At 37.4% G+C, this 21,320-nt stretch overlaps 1 protein-coding gene and 2 non-coding genes across 3 annotated transcripts; 2 read left to right on the plus strand and 1 right to left on the minus strand.

Moving 5' to 3' along the window:
* Positions 1 to 1,590: 1,590 nt before the first annotated feature.
* LOC104607060 (gibberellin 2-beta-dioxygenase 2-like) lies at positions 1,591 to 4,443 on the minus strand. Its single transcript, XM_010272553.3, has 3 exons — positions 3,905 to 4,443; positions 2,444 to 2,810; positions 1,591 to 2,061 (listed from the first exon to the last, which is right to left on the minus strand). Exons 1-3 carry the CDS (start codon positions 4,303 to 4,305, stop codon positions 1,768 to 1,770), a joined length of 1,062 nt encoding a protein of 353 aa, XP_010270855.1. The 5' UTR covers positions 4,306 to 4,443; the 3' UTR covers positions 1,591 to 1,767.
* A 7,078-nt stretch (positions 4,444 to 11,521) lies between these two features.
* Positions 11,522 to 11,592, plus strand: TRNAG-GCC (transfer RNA glycine (anticodon GCC)). Its single transcript has one exon. It is a non-coding gene; the product is annotated as a tRNA-Gly (tRNA).
* Positions 11,593 to 21,046: 9,454 nt separating this feature from the next.
* On the plus strand, positions 21,047 to 21,117 carry TRNAG-GCC (transfer RNA glycine (anticodon GCC)). Its single transcript has one exon. It is a non-coding gene; the product is annotated as a tRNA-Gly (tRNA).
* Positions 21,118 to 21,320: the final 203 nt, after the last annotated feature.

The following is a 21,320-nucleotide window of genomic DNA, read 5'->3' on the forward strand; positions in this document are numbered from 1 at the left end:
TAATTAATAATTAATTATGCCCGTCAATTCTTTAAGGTTAACTATTTCTTCCCAGTTCCCCTGCATTATTAACCATTTATATATTTAGGATCATGTTTATAAAAGCTTGTCAAGGATATTTGAGTAATTAAATTCATTGGGATTAGCACATCTTTTTGACACATGGTTTGGTTTGGTCATCAGATATTCATTATATATAATATATTGGACGTGGAATTTTTCATGCACTTCGCTCCATATCTTAGTCTTTCATTGGGTTGGCCATCTAATTAAGCTTGCTTTCATGAGTCGGTGAGCGTTGAACAACCCTCTCTCTCTCTCTCTCTCTCTCTCTCTCTCTCTCTACTGACTATGAGATTATCTATCAAAATTTTCAAGCCCAAAAGAAGAAAAAGGAAACCAACAAGTCAAGAAATTGAATGATTAGGACAATACAATTGAATTTCAGCCCTCTACCAATAAGGCAACCTTCAAGCTTAGGTGCAACCCGTGATACGAAAATGCAGGTCTCCATCATCCAGTGCATGGCGTGTATTACTTTCAGTCACTCCTCCTTGCTAAATATTTACTGAACTCGATTAAATAGTTATTTCTTAAAATAATAATAATAATAATAATAGTGCACCGACAAAAAATTATAAATGATAAACTCAGCTGGTGGATTCGTGAATTCCTTGTCATAGTTGGTAAGCCTGATCCTGGAAAATCTCTACTTACTCTTTGCTAAAGAAAGATAAGTGGGTGTTAAGTTTTAACTTTTAATTGATGAGTTCAACTGGCTTAATTGATAAACTATACATGGAAGACTTGCGCTAGAGCTTAGAAGTTGGAACTCTCTTCACCTCCTAACAAGTAAGGCGATATTTATTAATTTTAATCTGTTTAACCATCTAATTACTCATTAGGTATGTCCATCTCCCACATTACAAGTATCGTATTACCAGTACTAATAAGGTGTGCACATGCATGCGTTGTATCACGCTGCAGCTAAGCTTCTTATAAGAGCGAATAATAAATTAAATGCTATTAAGAAACACTTTTTCCTGCTTTCTGTTTGAGCAAATCAAATCTTTCATCAGACAAATAAGTTCAAAAGTTTCTTCGATTACAAGAATTAGTGCGCCTTCATTCATAACTCTCTTCTATCTATAACTATGGGCTCTCCCTCTCCATTTAAAATAGTGTAGTAAGGTGGCTATTGAGTACTATTTAGGGAAGAGAAAAGAAGAAAACGATCAAAACCTAAGAAGAAAGAGAGTACGGCTGAAAAAACAATAACAATTTCCTTAAAGCTAGCTAAGACATGTTTCATGAATTCTGGGTTGGGTTAGGTATTTGGGTGATAAACCTACGGTTTCAGAAAGCTAGATGTTTATTTAATTTATTTCACTATAGTATAGCATCTCTGCTTGATCTTCACTTGTTGGTTGATTGGGGTAATCTATTTCTTTTGGTTGAAGTCCCTTGTATCGTCGTCTAGTTGTTCAGACTTTCAAACAGTCTCATCAATTAATACAAATCCTTACATCAGAAAGAGTTCTCACAATCGAAGAAACCCACCAAAAGAGCTGAGAGCAGAAAGAGAGAAAGTGAAACAGAAAGGAAATTAACCATTAAACTTCCTACTTGTACAATTAAAGTACGACATTTTCATTTCTTAGAACATGCATGCATGCGTAGATGTCTATCAGGAGGAAGAAGAAGAAGAAGAAGAAGAAGAAGAAGAAGAAGAAGAAGGGAAAATCCATGATGAAGCCAGAGCATCCATTATATTGATGGTTGAGTTGAGTTGAGTGAATTAATGGCGTCCTGGTGAGAGGTGGGAGTCCTGAAGAGGTCAAGACGAGTGTCGCCCAATCGAAGAGAGTAAGTGGCTTTCTTATAGTCGGCCCAAGTGAAAGGTCTATAGAGAGGGGGGCGCTGGGGTGTGACCATCTCCGGAAGAGGGGAGATCCATGCATGCAGCGGTGGAGCCCCAAAGTAGATGATCGACAACCGTGGCTTACATGAGTTGGCTATGGCCCTGTGTCTCACGCTCCGAAACCTCCCGTTTGTCAACACCTGCAATCCATATCCACCACCCTTTTGAATTTTGATTAATTAAGCTATCTACATCTGTTAGCGGGTTAACAAAGAATATAGACCAGTTCATGGGCAGAACCGCCAAACCCAGTCTCATCGTCACGGTGGCATCCGTAGAGTGAAATTAAATGGTTACTGTTTGTCAGGTTGCCATTGGATGGGACATGTTGCGTGGGTGCCAGCGTGGCAGTAGACAAAGGGACCCAGATAATCTCAAAAACAGTTCAAATGTGGGAGAGAGAGAGAGAGAGAGAGAGAGGGAGTCTGAGAGGAGGGGAGGACCCATGATCCTACACAACTTATTCTATTACTGTTGAGAGACAAAGAGAGAGAGGGAAGAGAGTTAATGAGAAATTCGAACCTGCAAAGCATCTCCAACATTAATGCAGAAAGAGGTAGGGTCAGGAGGGATGGGGACCCAAACTCCATCGTCCAAGGATATCTGCAAGCCCTCGACCTCATTGGATCGCAAGACAGTCAAGATTTGGGGGTCGGTATGCTCGCCGAAGCCGATCCTGTGGCGGTGGTGGTGACGTGATGTGCTCCAGTCCTTGTAGTCAGTGCCAGGTGGAGGATAGTGATTAAGCCTGAAGAGTGAGTCACTATCAACATCTCTGACGAGGGAGCTTAAGACAGACCTGTCAGGGACCCGCAGAGCTTCTGCAATCAGATCCAGAATCTCACATGCCAGATCTCTAACTGCTTGTATGTAATCATTCACAGCACAGCTGCCACAAACACACACAAAAGCGTCAATCCTTTCCTTTTTCCTTTGTTTGGTAACGAGTCCCTCATTCTCCATTATCCATCATCATTTTCCTCTATTAAGTATCAACCCATCATTCCAGATTTCCCGAATTCTGCCCTTTTCTCCTTGATTTGATTGCCATTGCCTACCCCTTTGTTCGATGATCTCTCCCTTGTCATTATTCTTGTTTGTTTTCATTAATTCTTTCATTCCATCTCATGCCTCAATATTCATTCATTCCTTTGGATTTTAATCACTAGCTAAATAGAGTTATTCCTTTTTGAGAGACAAAGGCAAAGACAAAGGCAAAGGCAAAGGCAAAGGCAATCACTGAACACTGATCAGTGATGATTATTCAATGTACCATACTGTAATCCCTAACAATAATCTATTCAAAAGTGTATAACATGTGATTGTTTCATCTTCTTGTCCTTCTTCTTGTCCCCAATCAAATCTACATTAATAGCCTAAAATAAAAATCCTTTTGTTTTTTTTCTTGTGTTTGCCTTCCACAGTCTACTAATTTTAATGTTGGATTCTGGTTTGGTGGGGGCAGAAGATTACTATAAGATCAGCTAGCAGACCATCAGCTGCATGGATAGGGCTAGGCTTTTAGTAGTCCATTAATTATTAACAGTAAAAGACGGAAATATAGTTGAAATAAAACTAGGTCAAAAACCCAATTCCTTAATTTGTGAATACCCTTTTCTTTTGTTTGCATGGAAAGAAAATTATAAACAAATAACAACCCACACTAGTAAGAAATTACATCCATGATTCAACAAACTGCCATCTATGTATGTATATTATGATTATCTAAAGGTGCCAATAAAGTCTCCTACTAGTTGGTTGCAGAAGAGGCCTGGGATCGAGTCGCAAGGTTTTGGGGTTTGAGGACGGGCTAGCTAGATACCACGTTGTGTTGTGTAGAGTGTAGCCCCTTTTGACCCCCCAAAAAAATACCTTTTATATTTTGATTTCTTTTCTACGTGAGAAGAAGATAGTTTTGTATGGGAGAGGGTTGAAAATGAAGAACCATAATAATTGTATCAACGGAGACGAACGATAAAATACCTGAAGGTTGTGGGGTCAGTAGAGATGGCTTTGGAGGCTTGAGAAATGGAGAGAGGATTAGTGTGGAGGAGGATGTACTCAACTTCACCCTTGTCGCCATTGAAGCCGATGCTGTTGCAGCCATAACCAAAAGGGTTGGCGGGACCAGCTTTTCGTTTCTCGGAGGCGGGTTTGGCAAAGAAGTGAAACCCTTCTTCTTCTATTCTGGCAATAGCATCCTTGGGAACGCCATGATTGATCACCTTGAAGAAGCCGTAGTCTTCACAGGCTTTGAGAATGAGCTCCCTAACCTGTGGCCCCTTGCGAGACAGATCTATCACAGGAACTCCTCCCACTGCTTGCTCCTTCTCATTTCGAATTGTAGTTGTGGTGGTAGTAGTAGTAGTGGAAGCCACCACCATAATTCTGTTATTTGTTGCAATAATATAAGAAAAACAAAGGAAAGCAGAAATAGAGAAAGAAGAGATAGAAAGCAAATTGTGAGCTCAACGCTTTCAAATGCTACGAAGTAAAGGTGGTGAGGACCAAGTGGGGATGATGTGAATATTTAAGAGAGAGAGAGAGAGAATCTGTGTAGAGAATTCGGTGATGCCCTTATTATTAGTATTATAAAAATCTCGTGGATTCTGGAACCGTAGACTTCGGGTGAAGTACAATTTGCAAATTCATGTTGACTTTTTTATTTTCTGGGTTTAATTTTCTTGACCTTTACTTTTTTAAGAAGTACATGCATATACATGCATCTGAGATGTATTAATTCCTTTATTTGTTCAATAATTAATTAGAATTGGCTAATGTAATGCGTTACAAGATATTTAGCTAGTAATTAATAGATATTTTGTTGATAATATTAATATGGAGTAGACAAATACAGCACAGCGATGAAATATGTTTTATTTGGGTGGATGGAATAAATTGTAGAGATATTAGGGATTAGAAATGATTCATTTTGAGGTGTAGATAGAAACCCCATTAATTTATGTGGATGGTAGGGGGAGATGGCCGGACGGGAGACATGATCAGGATCTAATACCTACTCTCCTCCTCCTCCTCCTAATGCTACTGCAACAATATCAACTAAAGCAAAAGGCTACGTTCACAAATAGAATAAAGGGTAATTTGACCCCTAAAGCTTAGGGTTTGCTTTCCCATGCACACGACACTTACTCCCAGGATGAAAGGCCGGCTAAAAAGAAGCCTGGCCTCCCCTTCGAAACCTCCCCCTCCCTCTCCCTCTGTTATTCATATTCCTTTCTTTTCTTTTGACTTATGGGCTCTCTCTCTCTCTCTCTCTGTGTTTCAATTTTCATAATTTCATATCGCCGCTCTGGACCTCTGGACTGTGGACTGTGGAGGTGCATTCATAGATAATACAGTGAGTCTAGTCAGTGATCATGCCTTCCCAACTCAGGCATTGTAACAACCAAGCGACCACCCGTTAATCATGTCTCCCTCATAACCATCCTACCTATTCCTACCCTACCCCTACCCCTTCTTTACGTGACTATAGTCACCCCATGTCCTCTCTCTCTACTAACAACTAATGTTCAACCCTAACCCTAATTTCATTTCTTCTTTCATTATCAAGAAACTTTTTTATTATTATGTTAAATAATAATTTAATAAGTGGATGAGGATCAATAACCATACCTTTCATTTTAAATCCTATGGGCAAAACAGTCGTTGAGAAATCGGGACATAAATAATTGCCTTTTTACCTTTGCTTTTGGTTTAAGGAAATTGTATAATAATAAAATAAAAAATTTAAAATAATACAATATTATGAAAATAATAATAAGTTAACAACCAATACAGTGAATGTAGTGGTGACTTGGAGGCAGCACACTGAGGTGTTGGTATTGTGCTACGTGACCACAACAGAGCAGAGAGTTCATTTGTGGGAAGTCTATCGGCACTGACCAGCCCAAGCACTGGTCATGGATTTCCGGTCCTCGAGTTGGGTTCAAACTCAAGATTTCGTTTTTTTTTTAAGCTGGGTCCAAGTAGTCCTTAGTCCAAACTCAGTTTGACCTTATTTCAGCCCAAGTCTAGTCTTATTATATATATATATATATATATAATTCTAAAGTTTCTTCATTGATCAACCTAAGCTCAGCCCTGATCCAGTCCTAACCTGAATGATTCAAATTTCATTGCAGGCTGAGCTGGGGTTGAAAAGATTGGAGTTAACATCAGGTTCAATCCAAACTTGGACCTTAAGGCCCTGTTCGTATTTTGGTAAGTTATTCAGGTAAATGCACTTACCCGGGTAAGAAAGATTTACTCGGGTAAGTGCATTTATCCATGTTCTTTTATTTCTCATATAAACAAGGTAATGACCATTTTAATCATAAAATTCGATTATAAAAAGGGGTGTTTTTATTTCATTCAAGTGTTAGCAATTTTCTCTCTAGGTGAAAAAGTTATTTATCTACCTAGGAGATGGGTATCACTTACCAAGTGATACCCAAGAAAATAAATTTTTCCTATTCTCCACATAAATTTGAAAAAAGAACATAAAATTCTTAATCAACGAAAATCAAAATCCTATTGACCAATTTCTCCTCTCTCAAAATCCAGAAAAAGAATACCCCCTAATTGGTACATTCTCAGCTACAAAACGAAGGATCTATTCCCGTTTCCACCAGAGATGGGAGGGATGGACTACCCATGTTCTAATACATGGCCCCCTCAAAAGGAATATGATTTTATTAGGCATATACTGATGAAGGATTTGATGCAATGAATTAGCCTAAGGGCTTTCCCCAAAAATAAAATGCTCAATATTCATAATTATGAACAACAACAATATCATCACCATCATATGCATTCATCCACAATTGAAAATTACTAACAAGTGCATGAGGTGACTGGGCCCGTTATATTTCTCGTTAGCATACAAATGCTATTTGATCGTACGTAAGGCTCAGTTTGAAGATATAAATATGTATAGTACATATTAATATGGGTAAAACATTAAATTGATACATCAGCTTTGTCGAAATATGTAAAATAATGAGATTATTTCAATAATTTTATATGTAAAATAATTTATAAAATGGTAGAATAGGTATTTAGAAAAAACTGGTGTATTAATTTATGTTTTATGTGGAACAATAAGGAAGGAAGGTTTTTGTTGAGTTTCTCAAAAGTTCAGAAGAGGTATTTATTAAAATAAAACTATGGGAGAAGTTTTTATGAATGTGAGAAACTTTGGGGAAGATTTTTGTATTTTACCCTATATATATTTGTATTCCTTCCAGACTTAATCCTAACGATTTAGATTTTTTCTCTGTTGGAATCCTATTCTTTTTTTCGAAAATGTTGTTGGAATCCTAATGACATACAACAAAAGGCCGACTCCTGAGTTTAAACGAATCGGGTCATCCATCGAGTTCTCCTAAGTCCTATCCTATTATGACCTACTCTTTCATATCACCATGTGTCATCTGTTATGAGCAAACTGCAAACCTTTCTTTTCCTTCCTGAAGAAAGGAACAACTAGGGGAAAGCTACATCTAGAGGTCTACTCGCAAGGCCGATGGGTCCTACACCATTTATTCTTCTTCTACACTGGTAGTGGTAGGCCCCTCAGATGGGCCTCAGCCCATCAAAATCACAGGCAAGGACCCAACCCAACTACCATCTGTGTATGGTATTGCTGTTACAACGATCCTCTGGAGCTAAAATAATGAGCAGCTTTGGGGGTTTGATTCAGTCCCCCTTTCTGTTTGTTGGTCAATTTGTAGATTATGGAGATGGAGGCATCCAATGATCCATCAGATTGAGCAGCTGCTGTAACTGTAAGAACATAGATAAGGGTGAAATGCATTTGCATTTGCATTTGCTTGGCCGGTCTCAGTTTGACCGTCTGAGTGGGCCCAATTTGGGTATTGGATCTGTCTTGACTAGACTAGTCTCGGTCTTCTTGGACCGACGCGTTGGGCTTTTAATTCAGAGTGGAATAAAAACAACCATAGGTTGCAACAGGCTTGGTAATTGGTATCTTTTGTGTCGGTTGAGATTTGGCTCATCTTAGTGGGCCCAATTTCCAACCCATAAACACGTATGTACCTAAGTAGAGATGAATAAATAACTAGACTGGTTTTCGCAGCTCTCTCTCTCTCTCTCTCTCTCGTCAACCATTCCGGTCCCTGACTGTGAGTCATCAATTTAACTTTCTTTGGGCTCTGTTCTGTTTATTTGCAATGCAAATTCGAGCTAGATACAAATGCAGTACCTGGTTCAGTTTTGCATTTCCTTTTGTTTCTAACTACAATTTCCATTTTTGCCTTATTCAAATTTTGTGTACATTTTGTCTCATTTTCACTAATTGGTAATGCAAATTTTGTGTCCGAAAAACAAGTAGTCTGGGTTATCCAGCTTCATGGCGAGAAGGCAGAAAGCCATCTGCGTGGTTGACCAGAAGCTAGCTACGCTGGAAGGAGCAGGGTAACGTCAAAGTGTGGCAGTCAACAGTGAACCAAAAAAAAAAAAGACCAAAAGACTAACACAGAAGGACAAACAAGAAGAGACCAAGGCATAAAGAGAAGCTGTGGGCTCTGCGGGAGGGTGGGTGGCTGATAAAATTGAAATGAAACAAACAACTATGTTACAAGATTAGAGGATGACAAATAGCTATAGTACAGCGGAGATGGGGACAACGTGGACATGAAACACCAATGCATTCGTGTGGGTGTCCATTCCTGCTTGGATCTTTGGATTCAGGCCATGCTCAAGGAGACAAATGGTAGTATGCCAATATCCATCATTTCATTTATTTGGATAAGGCCCAAGGGATACTTGGCCCACGTAGTCCATCTTAACTTCTATTGTTTATTGTACAACTTTCCTTTATTTATTTTTTCTTAATTTTGATAAAAAAGAAACTTCATTAACCAACACAAGAGAAACTACGACACATAGTAACGATGACACAGTTAATAAGGTGAATCTTTTTTTCTTTTTTTGGATAAATTAGAGATAGGTACCCTGCACTTTAGGGGTAGTCATAGATAGGTGTCCTGAATTTTCAACACTTGAGTACTTTAAACTTTCAAAAATAGACATTTAGGTCAATCCATTAGTACTCAGTCAATTAAACTTGCAAACTTCTCCCCATGATGGCGTTTTCACATGGACAACAAATAATATATTTAAAATTTTCAACCACAGCATTCTTTGGTGATGATTTTATTCCGTAGAATGATTTCAAAAATACACATGAAAGTTATTTTTGACATTATTGACCCAAGTGTCTATTTTTGAGAGTTCAAAGTGTTGCAATTAAAAGTTCAGGAGTACCTATCTATGACCACTACCCCCCAATGTACTGGATACCTATATGTAATTCACCCTTTCGTTTATATATACAAAAAAAGAAAAAAGGCTTTCATTCATTCAGAAAGAGAGTCACCATTTGCAATCTGGACAAATTGACCACATTTACTTTCATTCCCAAGTGAGAGCAATCTGAGCAATTTTATGCATAGCAATGTTTACTTGTGTTTTAACATGAGTGATGGAATATGAATGTAGGCGATTGAGGGATAGCTCGGCAATTACGGTGTCTATACGCGATGGTGGTGCTGAAGTTTTCACGAACAAAAGGTCAATGACTTGCTTAACGTCATGTAAGGGAGTGCCAAAAGGGAGAGGGATAGCTCGAGAGAAGATGTGATGCCCATGATATTGTCTCTGATAATCATCTCCATCAATATTTAACTTAAGACAACCTACAGTTGGTTTACCCCAAGATAACGGTGGGGTTATTGGATTGATTGAACAATGTGTTGGAGAAGGTAGCCCGTCAGTGCATGAGAGTGTTTAATTACAACTTCATGATCAAACAATTTTTGCTCAAAGATGGTATCATTACGTTGTCTCCAAATTAGCCACATCAGAATTGCACCATACAAATTAAAGAAGACAGGCCTATCATGGTCGTGCTCCATCTCCCACTAAATTAATCAGCAACCAGTCAACAACACTGTGAAGATGAAACTCATCCACTTTGAGGCCAAAGCCAACCCAAACCAAATAGGTTGTATCACCGGGCAGTGTAACAAAATATGCTCTAAGCTAGGATTCATCTTCTTTTTCACAGAGTTGACAGATAGGATCTCTACGCTTAAAAAGCTGGTATAGGCAAGACTTAGTAGGGATAATGCCATGGATGTCACTCAGGATTTCCTAATTCACTTTTTCTACCCACTCTCTATCTGCCGTGAATTGGAGCCACATATCTCTATTATGAATTGAGAGATGTATGGCTGCAGTTCACAGTGGGTAGAGAATGGGTAGAAAAAGTGAGTAGGAAATCCCGGCTCCATGGATGCAATGCCATAAGAAGAGGAGGATTACCAACTATATACAATTAGGCTGTGTTTGGTTTGTAGAAAAAAGTAGGGAAACTTTTACAAATCTTGTATGTGTTTCCCTATCTTTTCCTTTGAAGTTTGAACCAAACATAGCCTTATGGAGGATCTTGTAAATTAAGGCGAATCTTCTTTTACACCCACCTTACAGATCTTTATTAGGTTGTATAAAGTTGGGAACAACGTTAATAGGGGGAATTGATGCCAATTAGGGGTGAGCATTTGGTTTATTCGATTAAAAAGCGAACCAAATAAACTGAAATTTAAAAAACTGAAATAGAAAACGAAAATTGAATTATAGGAAAACTGAAATAATCAAAACCAAAATTTTTGGTTCGGTTTTTGGTAAAAAACGAATTTAATTAATATATATAAAATATTATGAAATTGAATTTCATTATAATATATTAATATATAAATATATAGCATATTACATATTAAATGTTATATATTGTATATTATATATTACATATTATATAATAAATTTCAGTTAATTCGATTTTTTTTGTTAACCCAATTTCTATCTTTGAAAACCAAAACCGAAAATCAAAATTCCTAAATATCGAAGTACCCAAAAACTGAAAAAACTGAAACCAAAATTTTCAGTTTGATGTTTCGGTTTTAATCGAATAATGCTCACCCCTAATGCCAATATATAGTGGATAGAGTGTCATAAATATAAATGAGGATTTTGGATGTTAGAATTTATTATGACTTATATACGAATAAAACTTTATGGGGTGCTTTATAAGTCTATTAAGCACCTCATAATAAAATAGAAAACTACCTCAAACTCACTATAAAGCCGAAAAACATCTCCCATGAGAAATAATACTTATTTGAGATAGGATTATCCGAATCAAGGGTGAAGCCAGGGGAGGGGGGCAGGGGAGCCAGCATAATTCATTTCGGATCTTCCAAATAATCAAGACAGAAAAGAAAATTTTGGATTAGTGACTCTTTTAAGGAGCAACTTCACTATCATAATAATCAATTAAGACACAATTATCCACAGTAGGGTAGAAAGCTAACAATGATATAGAACCATAATAAATAGGCAGGTAGGAAAGGAAGGTACAATAACTAGCAAACACGATAGGAATTTACATCATTTCAATCTTATCAATAAATAATGAGAAAAAAATGTCCATATCGATTGTACAAAATAACAAAAGATTGTGGATCAATTATTCGAACTATTGGCTAATTATTATTATTAACGTTATCCGCTTGTTGTTCAGCACCAGTGGTCTAGTGGTAGAATGGTACCCTGCCACGGTACAGACCCGGGTTCGATTCCCGGCTGGTGCAGTATTTATTTAAAATACTTATTTATTTTTCGCTTACGCCGAGTCCGTCTCATCTTGTCTTATGTGCGTTGATAAAGAGGTAGAGGGTTGGAATTTGTTTTGTTTTTTTTTTTGATATATACGACCCAGTGAGACGTCATGAATTATGCCCAATAAACAAAAGAGCAAGGTTTGGCTCAAGTGGAACTATATTTAAATACATGGGCCCTCAATTTTCAGTGGGGCTTATGAATTTATTATTGACGTGAAATCTCATTATTGATTCCATAGTTTATTAAACAAAAATATCTATTTGGCTCATTATTGGTTCCATAATGATAAATCTCATTATGAATTTATCATGTACAGTTAATCTGAATTCTAAACAAAAATACCCAGCTTGTGGGCTTCTAGGTTTAAAAGTTATCATTAGCATCTAATTAGGTGGGCTACATATTCTTTCTTTTTTCAGCTCTGCCTCTACCTTGGTGCCTTGAATCCAATCTGGGCCAAACTAAGTCCATTAGGATTTAGGACATTAACAGGGTATTTAGAACCGTGGGCATTATTCAATAAATGCTGTCACGTAGGCATCATTTCAATATTTCTTCTCTCATGTTCTTTTGTATACATCGAGAAACATAAAAGGTGACTTCGGTTTTGTACACGCCTATCATTTGGGAGAGTTATTTTTTAAATCTTATCTCAATAATTAGACATTTTTTCACTGTTATGCTGATGTGGTGCCTAGTGATGCCTTATTGTTATAAATAATTACAATTATTAGATAATAAGAATGGTATAGGGACAAAGCACTGTCAAGGATTTGATTATTAATGGTTGGAAGTGAATTTTGCAGACAACCAAATGCGTACACACTTGAGAGGCAGAGGCTGGTGTATTTGTGTGTGTACATTCGCTTTTCATCTTAGTATGAACTTTAGGCCGTGATTGGTTTGTATGGATTTTCATTTTCCTACCCTTTTTTTTCTTTCAAACCAAACACAGATTAATTCAAAGCTGTGCTTTAATACCTTGACCAGCAAGCGTAGCCCACTTGCATGAAAATCCAAAATGGAGATCCTTATTGGGACAGATTAGTATGAACTTTAGGCCGTATTAAAGCTGTGCTTTAATACGGGATATGTTATATGTAGGACTCACCTAGCAAATGAGCCCGAATACAAATCCAAAATCAACATATCGCTCAATTCTCACCCAACTCAACTGCCCCCACACACAGACACAACCCAAGCCCGTTTGAAGCGTCTATGCTTATTAGCCCAAAACCTAGCTCAATCTTTCACTACTGTCGGCCTGGCCAGCTGAAGTCCAATAGTTATTACAACAGACACGGGTGGGATATCGATCAGGGTCTCACAGCCCAACACAATGGAGATCCTTATTGGTTTAATCCAATGTTTTAAAAATTAAGTTAGAGGTTGACCCGCTTTTACCTCTGGGTTGCAGATTACTGGTTCGATCATTTGGGTTGAATGGATCAGATCATGCCACATCAGTACATTGCAGCTGTACATTGAAAACATTTCTCATACTTAAATTTGGTGTGAAACGCAGTCTATGAGGAAATCCGAATTTGTTCTCAACAAATGTGCAGCTGCAGTGGCATGTTGGGATGTTGCTGAGAGTATCTTGTTGGTAGAAGATCCCTGTTCATCAGTAAACCATTGCAAGTAGAGATAGGATGTATTTTTAATAAAAACTAACCCAACACGTTTCCAACATGATCTTTGTCCACGTACCTCACCATAGTGTTCTGAACTTCTGATCTCCTACTCACAAGAACCCCACCCACACCTACCCCACACATCACTACAGCCACACATTGATAATATCTCTTGTATTTGCATATTACTATTTATGGGAGATCCAGCCAACCACACCGCACTTATAGCTGCACATCTGGAACATCTCTACTTATAAATTGTCATTCATGGGAATAGTGCACAGCTGCAACATGCTGTGAGTGATTGATGCTCAGTTTGGAAGGAGTACAAATACAAATTTATAGAGTGCAAAACCTTGTATTTTGTATTATTTTGTATGCATTTGCACAGTACATATTTATATTTGTACTCCTTCCAAATTAAGCCTGAGGGTTCAAAATGTGGATACACCTCGGTATACTGGAAGGTGCATATGGAGGGTTTGAACAACATGATAACTACCCTTTAGATTTCTATTTCCAAAATTTTACAGGGAGCCAGGTTTTAACAAGGATTATACCTGAAAATATTAAAATTAAAAAAAAAACTTAATATTTTATGTATTAAAATGGGCCGATATGATACAATACATCCCACTACACCCTCCTGATACATTACAAAATTATGATACTTGTAGTATAGTCAATTAAGACTGTTAATTTTGCAGATATTGCCGATTATATAATAAAGGGTTCGATTATAATACCGAGAAGACATGATATCCCAAAAATTTCTAACCAATCAATCCGTATCATAAATTTGTTAATCAATGAAATGGAATTTATCAAGATTTACACGTAGGTTTTGATTGGTCAAAATTCTTTCTTATCGTTATCATTGATTCCACAGCCAGCTGCATAGTTCACCCATTAAAGGAATTTTGATTGCAATAGATCATTATTCAAAATTTTCTTTAATCAATGTCAATATCATAAAGAGGTTGTCACGGGTGAATTAAAGCTTTTCGGGTAACATGTCTTTAAGGTACCATAGATTTTTTCCTATAACAAAATATTACTGTACAGTCACCATAAAGAAGCTAACTGCACCCTACCCACAAGACATTACACTAGAGTACAGCCGCATAGATCGGAGTGACGACGGGTGCCATCTGAATGGTCATGGAACCAATTTTTTGAATGAGTCCGGCCATATGTCTGTGCATTGTAATATGTAAGAGGATGAGATATTTTCTATTATGTGGGTAAGTGTAGATAGAGTTGTATAGTGGGTAGAAAATCTAGATTCCTTTGAATCACCTTGCTTTGGGCTTGGGCTTCTCCTATGATTAATAGCTTCTAGTCTATCTGATTTCTATTTAGAAAATTTGGGGGGGGGGGGGGGGGCTTGGGCTTCTTCTCTGCATACAAAAAAATATGGAAAGTCATGTAGGGAGTCTCCCTTGATCAAATGAAAAAAGTAAATGTACTTCACATTCATTTCGTTATCCATTTGTGTACCAAAATCTAAACATGAAACTGAATCATCTCTATAGTTGCAAAGATCTGACATTGATCTGCTCTCAGTCTCACAAATTTTGTTAGCTTGGGTGGATCCCTCATCTACATGTTGTGGCTGACATTTTGGCCATTTTTATAACAGCAATTATTCTTGGAAATTTTGATATTGCCACACAATGGATTAATAAAGTAGGAATTACATCATAATAATCAAACAAGGGGCCTTTAGAGGTGTCTTTAGATCTCTTACTCACAAATCCTTCCCACATCCTTACCCACAGGACATTACATACACACATTGATCAAAATATTTCCCTGTCATTCATGGAGAGATGTTTCCAGTACAGAGTGGTAGTGTCTTATGGGTATGAATGTGAGAACAGTTTGTAGGTATATATTGAAAATTAGGAGTGCTTTAGAGGTGTCTAAAAGGAGACTGGATCTCCTGCCCACACCTACCCGCAATATATTACCCCGTGAATTGGGAACATCTCCCCCTATATAATACTATGCAAAGGATGAGATGTTCTCTATGTATGGCTGTGATAAACATGGGCAGGATTCTCATGGGCAAAAAATCCGGAATCGTCTAAAAGTTGAAAAGAGTTTGAGATCTTGTCAATGGGGAAATTTCAGATAATCCCATATTGTAAAGTATTATAATATATATCGAGAAAGGAGAGTGGGTGTTAACATTACTTTCTATACATTATCTGATAATTAAATATATTTCAGAATTCAGAGCCCTACAACAAGTTATAATGCCCATACCAAATTTAGGAGGCGTTGGCCAATCACCAGTTTGTGAAAATAAAAAAGCTTCATGGTAGGAAGAAATATTGTTTTCAATTACCACTTCCCTCAATTGTATTCATTGGTACCCGGATCTCGTAAAAGCAAAAATTCTGAGAGCATGGCATCCAGCTGCATATCAGGAATATCTTCTGTACATGTAAAATTCATATACAGATATTCCCAATGTGTAACTGGATACCTCTACCTTCAGACTGTATCTGAACATGCATAATTGAAGAGAAGATTCTTTGCTGAAAAATACAATAAAGCGGTTATATAATGGCGACGGCCGGGATTTCCTGCAGACAAAAATTCTGTACGCACTCAAGGGATTCAGCAATATATTAGAAACATCTTTCTATGAATTTAACATAGATGTAGGTATTTATTTTTAATATGCGGCTCAAATGCTATGTGAGTAGAATTTTTGTTTACAGGAAATCCGGGCTCTATACAATATGTACCTACAAATTCACACCAATACCATGCTGGGACTGCATAAAGAAATCGACTAGTCCTGAAGAACTTTGGCCTCGCGGGGATTAATTTGGCTTGTCATGTGGCCTCAGCCCGATCAACTTAATTATGGTTAGTGGAGGCTGTTTATTTAAAAAGAGCAGTCGGTTCAAACCAGTGTTTTCAAAATCAGACCGGATCAGATGGTCGGACTAGAAAAACTGGGAATTGGTCATTTGGCTAGTTTTGTTTTATCTCAAAACTATCTTTTGGCTAAAAACTGTTTATTTGGTCAGCGAATTGTTTTATTTTTACATTTTTTATAAAAATATGTATGTAAATTTTGCATACATATTTACATATATACATAAATATATGTAAACACACACACACACACACACACACACACACACATATATACATACATACATACACATATAATTTTAGAGAAGATTCATTGACCAACCCAGCCTGGGCCCGGGCCTAAGCCTAACCCGAATGCATCAAATTATAGTGTGGATTAGGGTTGGGCCTGGGTTGACCATAAATCCAGCCCAACTCTCCCAACTTGCACCCTAGCAGTAGGAACCACTTAACCCAGGTGGATTGACACAAGAATTAATTGTTGATGGTGAGCTCGAGTTGCAGAGAACAATGGGGACCATATTCCCCATCCCCAACCCCGATCATCGTCGAGGGTAAAAGTTTTATTTATTTATTATTGGGGGCCTCGCCTCACGGGAAATTGCATTTCTACAAATGCAATTAGAGCAAATGCTTTATTTATTTATTTTTTTTGTACATATAAACAAAGTTTAATTTCTACTTTGTCAATTCTTAATTCTAAAATTGCACTTAAATCTATTAAAGAGTTTACATACTTATGGCATTGAAACTAAGAGGTTGCGTTTGAAATCGATGCAAATGGAGTGTAAATCCCGGTTTAGGGTAAATTTGCACTTTGGTTCACTATTGTCTATGTTTGGCAACATTACATTTTTGCATTGACAAATGACAGACCAATGACATTGATAATAAGATGCAAGAGTACATCAATAAAATGAAGTAAATTTGTATTCAAGTGGACTTTTGATAAAAAAAGTATATTCTTTATTGGAATTCGTATTTGCATCCATTACAGTTAAAAGTCTGTTTGGTAAGAAGATAAATTTGTCAATGCAAAACTAACCCAACTTTGCAATTTATATAAATCGTTTTACACTACATATTTGTATCGTTTCAAACGCAATCTAATGTTTTTTCTATTAATTGTAATAATGCCAATAATAATAATTGATGATGATTGGGAAATTACACTTTGTATGAAAGATATTTTACAATTTTTTTTAATTATGATACAACTAATACATTTCCGAGTGTTTATTACCCAATTTCTTATATTTTTATTAATCAATTATTTATAATTGGTGAATGTTTTTCAAACTGAGCATCTTTTTAGATGACAAAGATTTGATTTATGTTGGTTACTAATTAGGAATTGTCCGAGCTATTTGCAACTTTACTAGTGCTGTAAATATATTGGTTGGGTATACATTTCCGGTACAAGGGTTATACTTGGCTTAGATTTGGGATTTGGGGATCCAACCAATTTTTGACTATTTTCTTAATTGCGTCCTCTACTGTTCCTTTGCTTGGCTTAAACAAAAAATCTACAACAATCCTTTGTTTCTGCCCCACTTATCTTCATCTCATTTCAAACAAATATTTTATGGATCTCATTCAAATCCTCAAGCACTAAGGCTATGTTTGGTTTGAAGGAAAAGGTAGGGAAAGGAAGGGAAAAGTAAGGAAACCTATACAAAATTTGTAAAGGTTTCCCTACATTTCTTTTCCTTTCTCTACTTTTTCCTTCAAACCAAACATAGCCTAAAGGTTGTTAAAGAAGATGTTGGCTTTGTTAGAGATTGTGCACAGGTGGTCTACTATAATGTTGCCATTGGGGGTATAGTCCATTCTTATAGAACAAACTAATGTTGCCATTGGAGTAGGTGACTCCCTCAGGGATAGGGCTGCAAGTCGGGCCGGGTTAGGTCGGGTTGAAGCCAACCCTAGCCCAACCCTAAGTTCTAAACCCCAACCCTAATCCTAATCCAATCGAACCTTCAAGCCGACCAACCCAACCCTAACCTTAACCCTAACTAAATTCTTTCAACCCTAACCCAACCCAACCCAACCCAAAGTCAATTTCAGGTTGGGTTGGGATCGTGTTGGGCCCAATCCAACCTTCTTCCCATCCCTTAACATCTCATAGAATTTCTCGATTTTAGATCTTAACTCAACTCTCACTACATATATTAATTCTATGTTTCATTAGTATTTGTTTGTTGATGTTTTTTGTTCTTTTGGTACAAAATTCAGAAAAACAAGTATCAGAAATGACTATAGTTTATTATGAGTTATGACTTACAATAGATCTTTCTTACGTGGCAAGCAACATAGAGGAAATGAAGAATAAAATTTTCAAAAAAAAACATAAAATAATGTTATTAAGGTTTAGTCTTTCTTATTAGAATTAAGTGAAGTGATTATCTTAAAAGAAATACATGATACTATATGGTGGGGGCTATACAAATATCATGCATCTAAACAAATCAATGTATTTTTATATATTACATATAACATATATTTATATATGGCATGTACTATAGAGTCGGGTTCGGGTTGGCCAAAGGGTCAAGCCTAACCCAATCCGAAGTAAAGTCGGATTCATGAATTTCAACCCTAACCCTAACCCGAACATCAACCCAACCCAATCCAACCCAATCCAACCCGAACATTTTGGGTTGGGTTCGAGCCAACCCGGCCCAAGTTGCAGCCTTACTCAGGTCTAAGATTTTGGCTACTTTGGAAGGAGTGCAAAGAGATAAGGAGATGAGCATTAGTAAATTGGTCATAGAAGGAGATTCTAAGGTAGTAGTGGGCTGGCTAAAGAAAGATATGAATGGGCTTTAGAACTAAAGTAATGAAAAGAAGAAATTCAAATATTTGACAAAAGGACATTGATGTAAAATCTATAAGGGTTAAGAGAAGTGCCAACCCTTTGCCTGATGGATTAGCTAAACAAATGGTGAAGAGGGACTCTTTACTTATTATTGATGAAAAAAAAAGCAGTACAAATTAGTGAAGATAATAATTCCCTTTTTGTGTGCATGCTTGTTTGGGTTGCAGTAGAATTAGTAAATCACATAATAATTCCCAACTAGGGAAGTTGGACTTTAAGGTCATGAGTGACAATATTTTTCAGTATAATATGTTAAGTGGTGATGGAGGAAGATTTGGCCCGACTCCTTGGCCACGCGATATGTGGAAGCAACCAAGAGTGACCTGGCAGAAGCACCAGTTCGGCATGGTAGCAGGCCTACGATCCGAGCTCCCCAAGGAAGAACCCGAGCTCTCCCTTGGAGGTCCTAAGCCTTACAAGGAGCACAAAGGGCAAAAACCCGAGCTGACCCACCCTGGGGCAGTTCGGGCCACACTTCTATTCGAACTCAAGACTTCACCTCGCACACCACTTTGGCTCCAAGTCGCCTGACTGAACAACCGTACCTGACGCCCAGGAAGCCCGTAAACGGAGGCGGCGCGCCTGACTGGTTAGGGGCCCGACACATGACAACCGCCCACCAACGGCCACCTGCCACCGCCATCTCAGACGTGGCAGGGACGGCCTTGACAAGGAAGACAGTGGCGGTTATGACACCCGAACTGGCGACTGGCAGAGGTTATGACACCCGAACTGGCGCCTGGCAAAGAAAATGACACCCGATCTGGCGGAAGTAATGATACCCAAACTGGCAGAGGTATGAAAGTAAGTGTACAGGGTGATTATAAAAGGCCCCCATCTCCCAAAGAAGGGGTTATGTTATATTTTGTGCTTTCTAGTCTTAGAATCCATTGTTTCCCATTGCCTTTTCAAGAGCACTAACTTGAGCTTCGAAGTGTTCCAACCGGGTTCCTCCCTGGAAGTCTCCAGCTTCTTCCTTGTTTCAGACACCTTCAGCTCTGTTGGAAACGAGATAACCAACAAATAGGACTTGACCAGATCGCACATCATCAAGTGGCATTAATAGTTTCCCTTATGCTAGAGGCTCTCTTTACAAAGACATGCAATAAGATACTTGACCTTGTATCATTTGAGATGTTAATTGTTTCAAACTTCAAAGAGGTCCAAAGAATTATAAGAATTATATATAACTTCTCTCTCTCTCATAATGGATAAAATGCCTGCTATAATTGTCAAGGTATCATCTAGGAGACTAGGTGCCTACCTAGCTGATTAAAACGATAAGGTGGGTGCCTTATTACAATACCATTCATATTGTTGCATCTTACTAATATGTATGTTATTGCATACTATTATTATATACTATATGTATCATTTATATTTTGTTTTGAAATTTAAAAGATCCAAAGGTTTTGAGAAGAGGAAAAGAAAAAAATAATAGAAATTTGTGAAGCTACCATTTGCATTAGACATTCTCTTTTAATTTGTGAAGCTACCATTTGCATTCATTTTGATCCGCTACCTATTTGGAGGGAGGTTTGGGCGCAAAATCACGGAAAATCCCACCCATGATTCACTCCAACTTTGCTCTAAAATCTTCACTTGGTTTCAAATTAATTATCCCATAGACAAGACAACATGAAACTCAAATCCAAATCCACATTAGTATCATTGAAGAATAATTCATTTCGGATCTTCCAAATAATCAAGACAAAGAAAAGAAAATTTTGGATTAGAGTGAGACTCTTTTAAGGAGCAACTTTCCAATAGTTTATCATAATAATCAATTAAGACACAATTATCCACACTAGGTTAGAAAGCTAACAATAATATAGATCCATAATAAATAGGCAGGTAGAAGGTTCAATAATTAGCAAACACGAAAAGAATTTACATCATTTCAATCTTATCAATAAGTAATGAGAAAAAAAAGGCCCATGTCGATTGTACTATGTGTGGATCAATTATTTGAAATCATTTCTAATTATTAATATTACGTTACCCATTTGTCGTTCAGCACCAGTGGTCTAGTGGTAGAATAGTACCCTGCCACGGTACAGACCCGGGTTCGATTCCCGGCTGGTGCAATTTGTTTACTTTTTAAATATTTCTTATGCCGAGTCCGGATCAACCACGTCCGCAATTTGAATTTGGGCTTTAATTAACGAGCCCAGAATTTTGCTATTCACTATTCACCGATGATAAATAGAGAATCTTCTCCTTCACTATTCACTATTCACTATTTATCTCAAAGGCATCTATCATAGATCAATTAGAATTTTGCTGCCTC

Source organism: Nelumbo nucifera, chromosome 3 (assembly GCF_055504915.1).
Source record: "Nelumbo nucifera cultivar China Antique chromosome 3, China Antique-T2T, whole genome shotgun sequence".
NCBI lineage: Eukaryota > Viridiplantae > Streptophyta > Magnoliopsida > Proteales > Nelumbonaceae > Nelumbo > Nelumbo nucifera.

What these genes read in the sequence shown, in the direction of transcription:
- LOC104607060 (XM_010272553.3), bottom strand. Translation starts at nt 4,305, where the DNA reads ATGGTGGTGGCTTCCACTACTACTACTACCACCACAACTACAATTCGA. An exon ending in ACTGACCCCACAACCTTCAG is followed by an intron (nt 2,811 to 3,904) that starts GTATTTTATCGT and finishes TGTTTGTGGCAG; the next exon opens with CTGTGCTGTGAATGATTACA. An exon ending in ATGTTGGAGATGCTTTGCAG is followed by an intron (nt 2,062 to 2,443) that starts GTTCGAATTTCT and finishes TATGGATTGCAG; the next exon opens with GTGTTGACAAACGGGAGGTT.